This window comes from Neocloeon triangulifer, unplaced genomic scaffold (genome assembly GCF_031216515.1).
Source record: "Neocloeon triangulifer isolate White Clay Creek 2 clone unplaced genomic scaffold, ASM3121651v1 ptg000011l, whole genome shotgun sequence".
In the NCBI taxonomy this organism is placed as follows: Eukaryota; Metazoa; Arthropoda; class Insecta; order Ephemeroptera; family Baetidae; genus Neocloeon; species Neocloeon triangulifer.
The window spans coordinates 4374266-4383637 of NW_026775553.1; the positions used below are offsets into that span (position 1 = coordinate 4374266).

Sequence of the window (9372 nt, forward strand, 5' to 3'; positions counted from 1 at the left end):
CTTGATGAAATAAAATTCGCGCTCTTTCAGCAGAGGGGCCACCAAACATATTACGGCGATATGAAATTGTGCATTCTCTTGTTACCAAACTGCCCATAACAATAGACGCGCGCGAGGGTTATGCAACGCGCGCCTATAAGCAGATAATTATATCTCTATCCGCGCGTCTCATTCAATATAGTTGGCATCAGTCTCGCGGTGGTCAGTCGGCCCGACCGCGCGAGAGCAAGTGACACAGTCTGATTTACAAACCTGCCACAATCTGCGCGGCTTATCACTCGATTTGTTCACGACTCGATAAGCAGCTGCAGAGACAAAGAGAGGTAATTAAATTTTATAGCTCCTTTGCATTCAATTAAACTGTCTTTCTCTTGCATTTTTTCCTGTCAAGATTAATGCAATTCAAAAAGCAATAAATGATATTTCTATTTGGAGGCAAAAATTTTAATTTATGCATCAATCTAAATTTTTTTCTAAAGGATGAGAAAACTTTCACTTCAGCTGAAAACTGAAATTTCCATAATTGAAATTCTGAAAGATCTCTCTATTGTCAAAAAATGTCAGAGTTAAAATCCTTGAACCTTTCTTAATCTGTTATATTCAATTAATTTTAATTAGTTCAAAGTAATATTTGAAAAACACTTATAATTTCAACAGAATTTCAAATAAATATAGAATGCACTTTTTTTTTTGTCACTTTCAGACCCTTTCAAGCAACATGGCTAGCGAAGAGGGCGAGTCTTTGGCCTCGTTTCTGCAAGACAAAGATGCGCCGCAAAAGCAGTCGGTGGGTTTCAGCGAGCGTTTGGTGAGCATCGCGACGGCCATCAGCATGGAGCCGATTCTGATGCTGAACATGACCACCGTCGCACTTGTTCAGGTGCGAAACGCCTCTAAGTTGAAGCTGCAGGTTTTCAATTAATTGTCAAAGGTGATTTCGCAAAGTTGGCTGCTGCGACTGGCGTGCGACGAGGTGAGCGAGGCGAACTGTCGCGATTCATCCGATAACAGCACCGCCGTTCAGTGCAGGGTCGACTGCAGTCAGCACGAAATCCAAGCCGACATACAAAAGACGGTCGCCGAAGTGCAGGTAGAGAGATTTTCATTCAAAATTAAATAAAATACCATGTTTGTATCATATGAGAGAAAAAATATGAATTAATGTGTTTGTTTTTTTTCTTGGAGTTTTAGCTACTTTTTCAGACTTTTCAAAGAATATTGGTCTTATTTAGTACTTAAATGTTTACAACTTTTTTAAAAATATAAATAATTTATTCACATAATCACATTGAGAGAAATGCTAAAAACAATAAGAAGTCTTCAACTCTTTTGCCAAATTTGTAATCAAAAAGAATAATAGGTTACAATTTTTGAATTTTTTAGATAAAAAAAAATAATAGTAATTATAAAGGAACTACACACTTGATTTCTCCGTTTCAGATTTCATTAAATTTTTAATTCCCTAAAATTGGTAAAAAAAATTAATTAAAATTTTTTTATTCAAAATCGCGGCTTTCTATCGGTCAGCATTTATAAAATCAAATAATAGAGAAAATAAATTCATACTTACAAAGTCGAAAAGCCTTTTCTCAAAAATTTTTTAAGCAACAATAATTTATTTTAAACACTTTTGGCAGGCGTGGAGGTCGGCAATTGAGTTTTCAGTGGCGTTGCTGCTGGTGCCGTTTCTGGGCGCGTGGAGTGACGGCCGCAAAAACGGCCGCTTGCCCGTGATGCTTTTCGCTTTGTCGGGCAGGACGGTGCAGCAGGTGGTGGCCCTCGGACTCCTCCTGCTGCCCTTGCCGCCTTCCCTGATGGTGGTTGGCGTCAGCTTGGCAGTGCCGGTGGCCCTCACCGCGTCCAGCATGGCCGTCGACATGGCCGCCTACAGCTACATCTCGGACACCACCGTTCAGAAGGAACGGCTTTTACTTAATTGAATCAACTTCGTTATTTTTTTTTTGGAAATGCAGATGCGGACAATGCGTCTCGGTCTGGCCAACGCGTGTTGGTGCTTCGGCAGCGTCCTCGGCCTCCTCTTATCTGGACTTCTGCTGCAAGCCGGAGGAGAAATCCTTGTCTTTTCCACCGGACTTGCACTGCAAATAGTTTGCTGCCTAATCTGCATTTGGCGGGTATAACAATTAATTTTATTTAAAAGCAGGAAAAAGTGAATATGTAAAAATATGTTTTTTTGTTTAATTTTATAAAAAAAAATAATGAATATTATCTACTTAATTTTGTACAATTTTATAATTCATAATATACTTCAAAATATGAAAAAATTTAATACATTAAAAATTCATTTCACAGATGCGAGGGCTGGGCAAAGCTGCTTCTGAAGCAACAAGTGAAGAAGAAGAAATCAAGAAAAAAATTGACTGTTGTCTGGTGGTGGAGTCGATTGGGGTGGCGTTTGCGAAACGACCTGGAAAGGCCAGAGTCTTGATTCTCCTCATGCTTTTCAACTTGTTCCTGGCTTTCGGCGCCAGTTGTGGTAATGAAATAACAGAAAAGTTTCAGACTTTTTTTTGATAGCTTTGACCCAGAAACATATATTCAAAGAAAAATTATTATAAAATTAATATTAAACGCTCTACCTGATTCTGGATAAAAATCACCTTGTTTTTTAAATCGAATACAATTTATTCTTTTAGCAAGATTAAAAATTTTTAAATTCCTAATAGGACGTCAGGCCATAATGTTCATGTACAGCAGGTTGCGTTTCCAATGGGACGAAGTTGAATACGGACTCTACGGAACTTTCCTCATGCTCATGGAAGTTATAGGTACTGCTTGTATTTTTTTTTTGCATTTTTGTGAAAATTAAGTTAACTGTTTTAGGGAGTGTGATAGCGATGGCAGTATTCAGCCACAAGTTGCGATTGCCGGACACCGTCGTCGGACTCATGTCCTGCGTCAGCCAAGTCCTCTCCAGCACTTTTTACACGTTCGCCAAATCAACCTTGGGAATGTACATAGGTCTGAATTTATTTTTTATTTTTTCTAGTATAAAAGAATGGTTTCAGCGCCGTTGGTGGAGGTGGCGAACGGACAAGTCGTTGTTATTCCCAGAGCTATTGTGACGAAACTCACTGAGTCACATGAACAAGGTGCGAAAATTTTTATTATCCCTTTTTATTTATTTTGCCCAACATTTCGGGTAAACACCTCAAATTTATGTACTAATTATTTTGTGTTATTTTTGTCAGGGAAGGTACACGCCTTGTTCGGATGCGTGGAAGCGGTGGTGCCTTTGGTATTTGAGCCGTTGTACAACAGTTTGTACGCGGCCACGCTAGACACAGTGCCAGAAACTGTTTTCTGGTTGTCAGCGGCTCTCACGTTGCCCCCAACCTTACTCTTTGTGTAACTATTCGTCCCAAAATATAACATTTTATTTTTTTCCTCGCGCGAATTCACGCTCACGCCTATTCCAGGTGGCTTCAATGGGGTCATGGCAAAAACTGGATCCCCTCTTCAAGAGAGCCAGTCAAGACTGACAAAAGCTCAGATGCTGACCTGACTTTGTAATAACTCCTGAGCAGAATTATAAGAGTCCAATGCGTCATGGAACAACCAAAGTTATTTTTAAACCATGGATTATAATAATTTCTGTGATTATGCCACTCCAGTATTAAAATAATAAAATTTGAAAAAAAAAATCAAATTGGGATAAAAAAAACCGAATTAAAAGTTCAGGTATCCCAGTTCGGTTATGTCGGTCAATATAATTATTTATTTCCCATAAACAGTCGCAAAAAACGGAAAAAAACGCATAAGTAAAAATTTCACCAGTATTAATTAAGATTTGAACTGTCTTAGTTTAAAAAATGGTAATGAAAAATTGCAAATATGTGGCCAGTTTCTATTGATACAATTATCTGCTACTTACAATGAGTGAAAAAAACCACACTTGATTACATACTTTTGTAAGTGTAATAATTATTAAACTGATTGTCCCTTACTTGTCTCACTTTTTAACCTTCTCCTCTTTGATGGTAGTTGTGGCCACGCTCACTATGTCTGTCACTTTGTTCAGCGCCGTCAAGTAACGAGAGTTGCTATCCTATTGGTTGAAAGAACAAAATGGTATAAGAGTAAAATTCATAAGAGCGTGGAAGAGTAAAGCACCTTCTCTTTTTTAAGGTGGTCCTCAGTTTCGCTCAACTTGGCCTTGCAGTCTGACAACTGCTCTGTCAGTTTGTTTGCGCTCTCTGTTGAGGTACTGGCACAAAGTTTAGCTTGTGCTACAAAGAAATTAATTTTGAAAAGAATAATTAATCGATTTGGTGGAGAGAGTTACCTAATTGCTTTTCAAGGACAACTATTTTTTCCTCCGAATCTACTCTCGACTTTTCGATGCGCTCCAGTTGCTGCATCAGTTTGCCCACGTCAACAACACAGCCCTTGTAGATTACCACTTCTGTTTAAAAACTTTTGTACTCGAAACGAAAACATTTATAATTTGACTTTTACCAGAGTTGCTGGATGCAGTCTGGCCGCCGTTGTTCCCTGCTTGGGCCCTTCGAGGCTCACCACTGAAAATGGGCAGCAGTTTGTGATTGCCCTCGGCCAACTCTCGGCTCTGCTCAGGGTCCTCCTCCGTTTCGATAACACTTTTGGCCTCCGACTCGCTCTTGTCTGTCAACTTGCGGTAGTTGAAGGCGTCCCTTTGCACCACTTTCTGGATGAGGCGTTTCACCTGGGCGCGGGACAGGTTCAGGCCTAGGGTGTAGATGATTTCCTCAAGGTCCTTGTGCAGAATGTAGCCACAGTGCGACTGGTCAAAGTAAACAAATGCCAGCAACAGACCAGGGTCAACAGTGACCATCTTAATCTTTTTCGCCTCTTTTTCTTTCGGCTCCTTGGCGTCTTTTGACTCCTTCTTCTTGCTCCCTGCGCTGGAGCTACTGTGGCCATCCTAAGAGAAAAGACAAAATTGAAACCAAGTTTGACTTCGCAAAGATAAACTTACTTCTTTGGGGTCCTCCTCATCAGCGGCTTCCTTTGATTCAGACTTCTCGTCCTGCTTTCCTTCATCCTCTTTCTTTTCAGGCTTTTTAGCTTCCTTATCCTAAAATAAACCAAAGTTATATTTTGAATTCATATTTTGAATTCGGTAATTTACCTTTTCCTCCTCATTAGGCTTTTCAGGAATTTCACTGAAAGCTCGGAAAATGCGGAAGCCAAAGTCCCTCCTGAGCATTTCATTAAAAAGTTCAGCAAACAGAGATACTTCAAAAGAATGTTCCTAAAAATTCACTTAGCCTCATGACTTTTTTTCAAATTTTTGAGAATTACCTTAGTGTCCTCCTGGCGGTAGTCAAGCAGAAGAGACAAGGACATGACAGTGCAGTCAAACTTGCCAGACTTGGCCGTCTTTGAGGGGTGAACGATGATGTGTGGGTTTTCAGGCAGTGCAAATCTCCTCTCGTAGCGCACCTGCTTCTCTTTGTCCTCGGAACTCTTCTTTTTGTCAGCTTCCTCCTGATCATATTTAAATAAATTCATAAAATCACAAATTTAAGCAAAGAAAACAAACCTTGTTGTTTTCAGCGGCATCTTCTGACAACGGTTCGGCGAGCACCTCTTCAGCGTCCGAAGCTTTTTCGGCCGCCGCTTTAGCGTCCGCCTCTTCCGTCTCCTGCTCGGTTTTCAACGCCTTTGTCAGCCGAGCGATTAGCTGCGACTTGAGCCCCTTGGGACTCAGAGTTCGAGCCTCCAGTTCGAGTCTCATTTCAGAAACCTACGATTGAAAATGACTGTAAAAAAACAGGTTGTAAAAGGCTGGAGCGCACCTTCATGACTTTCACGTCAAGCTCAGTGAAATGCGTCGGCTCTGGTTTCTTTTCAGCATCCACCTCCATTTTTTCTTCATCCTGGTAGGGAGAAAAGGAAAAATTAGTCTCTCCGGAACCAGAGTAAAATGGAAGGAACAACTCTTTCTGACTAATAAGTTGATTGGATAAAATCTGAGAAGTCTCTGAAAATTAAGCCACTCTCACACCGGGGGCAAAAGTAGGCAGAGAATAAGCAAGACGTTGGTAAACAATGAACCAAAAACATTAATGATATATCATATATATAGAGAATAATGAGATGGGAAGTGTGTGTACGTCTCAGGGTGCAAAATCATAGAAAGAATTAAGGTGGCGGATTGGCCTGAGCTCTGCTGTCACGACGCCGCGCAATTGTCCATTTGGGTCAAATTTTTGAAAGCAAGACTTGTGTAATTAAAATAAACTAAGTGTCTGCTAAGATGCCTTTTGGTTTTCCGCCGCCTCTTCCGCCGCATTCGTGGCCGCTTTGACCTCAACCGGCGCCTCCGCGGTGGCCGAAGAAGGTTTCTGCAGTTTCCGACCGAGTTGCTTCTTGTAGGAGAGCTGGAGGGATTCCCACTCGAGCCGCGTGGGCAAACAGCTCCAAACATCTGGCAGAAAGAGGACAACAGTTTCAACGCGCGACGGTATCACCTTGCCTTTGTGCGTGGTCTCGCTGCGGTGATAGTAAATCTCCACAAAACGATACCTGCGGTCAACATTGCACTTCACTGGTCAAATTGCAACAACAAGTTCTCATTAAAATACAATGCTTTCATATCAATGCAAAAATCAAGTGACAAAAGAAGATTATCTAGGTCTACTGCTCCTCCTCGTTTGGCTTCCCTTTCGGACCTCCGTCTCTCTGTCTTCCACGGTTGCGTTTTTTTCAACACCTAAGTAATGTTCTAGAAAATTTCTTTCTCCTGCTGCCACTAAGAGAGGTTACGGGAAGAACAGAGAGGAAAAAACTTACCATAAGGTGCAGGGGCTCAGATCGACCCCCGTCAGAGCTTTGCAGGTTCTGATGGCGGTTTTGATCAAAACTGACGGGTCCTTGTCGGGGTCGGGTCCATCCAAGGATGGACTCCATGGGCCTCCAATGGCCATGGTCTCTTTGGTTTTGCCGCGCACTCCGACAAGGAAGTTGATTAGCCTTGTCGGGTGAACATATCCGTCCCGCTCCTCTCCGTCCTTAGTGGTTGAGTTCTATTTCAAGAATTCTTGAAAAAATCTTACAATACTGATTCTCTACCTTCATATCTTCAGCAAGGACGCAGGACTTTCTGTAAAGTTCATCTAGCACTGGTACGCTGATCAACATGACCTGCAAGCAGGAAAAATTTTAATTATTTCCTCGTGCAAAATAAACTATAAGGGTGGGGTAAAAAAGCATAGAAAAAATGAAATATATACCTTTGCTGAAAAAGAGTAGTCGGCGTCTGGCGGTTCTAAAACGGTGTCGTTTTGAACAATTTCGTCAACGTCCTTGTGCGCCACATGGAAGGCGCTTGGTCTTTTGAGGGCAAAGGGTCTGTCAGCCGGAAAAGCGTCAACCCAGGAGAAGTGCGAGACAAAGAAGTCAGAAGGCACATACAGGTTTGTGTATCGCCGCTTCAGCTCCAGCATGTTGGCCTCAGAACTGCTCAAGAATTAAATTAAGCTTAATTATTCGGAAGAAAAATTATAAACCTACGACTCAAGAGAAATTTTTGGTATTTGAACGACGTATCTGGGCATGACTCGGGCCCTGCGTCTAGTGGGAGAGCGACTGGACGCTTGACCAGCCCTCGGACTGCGACTTCTTCTCCTTGAAGAGGCAGAAGGACTCCTGCTGGAGCAAGAGCGTTTGTCCTTGTCCCGTTCCTTTTCTCTTTCCCTGTGTAAACATAATTTTATCAATACATTAAAAATGCCAAAATCTTTCAATTAAAATGAATTTAAAAATCAACATTTCCCAATTAATAATTTTTAGATCAAAAACACAAGTCATACTTTTGTCTGTCCTCTCTGGTGCGTCTCTCCCGCTCCCGTTCTCTCTCCCTGTCCGACTCCCTTTCACGCTCCCTGCTTCCTCTCCTCAAGTTTTCCCTCCGCATGTCTCCGCGCCTCCCTTCGTCCGACCTGCCATGGCCCCCATCGCCCATTTTACTTCCACCCCCACCTGAGACTGATTTTGCTTCAATTAGATTTATAGATTTATTTTAATAAAACGAAAAGATAAATTTACCAGTGGAGTTGAAGTGTGGCGGAGGAACAGCATTATACCCTGACATGCCGCCACCACCGAAGGTCTGTCTTTCGGAGGGCAGGACCTGGACCTTTGTGGCGTTCCACTTGAAAGGCATGTTGGGATTGTAGGTGGCGTCCACAAGGGCGCGTTCACCGACCACAGGAGGAAGACCTTTGGACACCACACTGACACGGACATAAAAAAATTAGTCAAAAACATATCAAAGCTCAGGGTAAAACTAACCTGAGGTTGAAGAAGACGTCTTCGTCTATAAAACCAAAGTTCTCATGCAACTTTGTGATGACCCCTGTAAAGACCCTGTTCTTTTGGGTCACCTGATTCTGCTGGGCGGCGGCAGGGGCTGTGGTGATGACGTTGGCCAGGGGTGGTGGTTGGTTCGTAAAGGTCCTGATGCTCCTGGGTGCTGGATATGAAATCGATCCTTGTTGCGTGATCTGGAAATTATCAGTTAAAAAAAGTTTCTCTTGATTCAAACAAGAAATTAACCTGGGGTGAGGCTGGGATTGTGCCCTGGAGAGTGTGCAGGGGTTGCAGTCCGGCCGAGGTGGCGATGCTGCCAGCCAGACCCCCAAGCTGGGTGGTCTGGAAGGGGTAGGGCATCGGCGAGTAGTTCTTCGACTTGTCCCCGAGCTGACCCAGGAGGCCTGGAGGAGGCTGGAAATGGATTCAATTTAAAATAAAAGTTGATTTTGTGGAAAAAGCAATTAACCTGTTGTTGTTGCTGCTGAATATTCTGGATGGACTGCTGGTAGACCTGCTGCTGCTGCTGAAAGTTGACCTGCTGATTTAGCAGCGTGTGCTGCATCATCGGCGCACCCTGCATCTGGTTGTGCTGCCCCAAGGGCGGTGGAAGACCTTGACCTTAAAGTTGAAAAAAGAATTTAGTAATTTAAATCCTCAAAAAAAACTTCTTAAAACAACAAACCATTTGTTCGAGCCCACGGGGGGTTGTTAGCCTGGGCGCTGAACTGCGACATTTAGAAGTTTTTTCCTGCGAGTAGCAAAGTTTAAAATTAGTCAAAACTGCGTGTTGGAATAAGTTTTACCAGACTTTTGTTATTTGTGCTTTGAAAGTGTTGATTTAACCAAAAAATCACTAATTTTGGGTCATTGTAACTGGAAAACAACAAAAGTAGGATCGTCTGCTGTTTATACTCCGCTCAGCTGCAACTCATTGATTCGTTGTTATAATGTATGGAGTGGGGGTCGGAATACTGTAGAGGGGGTAGTAGAAAATTAAAAGCGCCAAAGGACTCAAAGGAGTTGTAAAATAATGTGAATTAGTAGTATACCTAA

The 9372-nt window shown here is 42.3% G+C and overlaps 2 protein-coding genes across 7 annotated transcripts; one reads left to right on the forward strand and one right to left on the reverse strand.

Annotated features, from left to right (window-relative positions):
• The first annotated feature begins 166 nt into the window (after nt 1–166).
• LOC132196092 (tetracycline resistance protein, class C) lies at nt 167–3724 on the forward strand. Of its 3 annotated transcripts, none has more exons than XM_059618504.1 (11): nt 167–323; nt 704–880; nt 932–1090; nt 1638–1917; nt 1972–2135; nt 2314–2497; nt 2688–2789; nt 2845–2982; nt 3030–3113; nt 3213–3369; nt 3441–3724. In XM_059618504.1, exons 2-11 carry the CDS (start codon nt 719–721, stop codon nt 3532–3534), a joined length of 1524 nt encoding a protein of 507 aa, XP_059474487.1. In that variant the 5' UTR covers nt 167–323; nt 704–718; the 3' UTR covers nt 3535–3724. The 3 variants fall into 3 exon arrangements, 2 of the variants coding, with proteins under 2 accessions (XP_059474487.1, XP_059474488.1); XM_059618505.1 differs by lacking the exon at nt 167–323 and adding an exon at nt 495–559; XR_009441729.1 differs by lacking the exon at nt 167–323 and having other exon boundaries at nt 685–880; nt 3218–3369.
• Nucleotides 3712–9255, reverse strand: LOC132196086 (cell division cycle and apoptosis regulator protein 1-like). 4 transcript variants are annotated; one of them, XM_059618492.1, is made up of 21 exons: nt 9128–9255; nt 9002–9067; nt 8786–8937; nt 8563–8730; nt 8299–8510; nt 8053–8240; nt 7818–7992; nt 7519–7701; nt 7239–7464; nt 7078–7149; nt 6799–7031; nt 6267–6531; nt 5802–5882; nt 5546–5749; nt 5305–5490; nt 5132–5254; nt 4979–5077; nt 4480–4924; nt 4307–4426; nt 4135–4250; nt 3712–4069 (listed from the first exon to the last, which is right to left on the reverse strand). In XM_059618492.1, the coding sequence occupies exons 2-21, from the start codon at nt 9051–9053 to the stop codon at nt 3974–3976; spliced, it is 3396 nt and encodes a 1131-aa protein (XP_059474475.1). In that variant the 5' UTR covers nt 9054–9067; nt 9128–9255; the 3' UTR covers nt 3712–3973. The 4 variants fall into 4 exon arrangements, with proteins under 4 accessions (XP_059474475.1, XP_059474476.1, XP_059474473.1 ...); XM_059618493.1 differs by having other exon boundaries at nt 6799–7016; nt 7818–8001; XM_059618490.1 differs by having other exon boundaries at nt 7818–8001.
• Nucleotides 9256–9372: the final 117 nt, after the last annotated feature.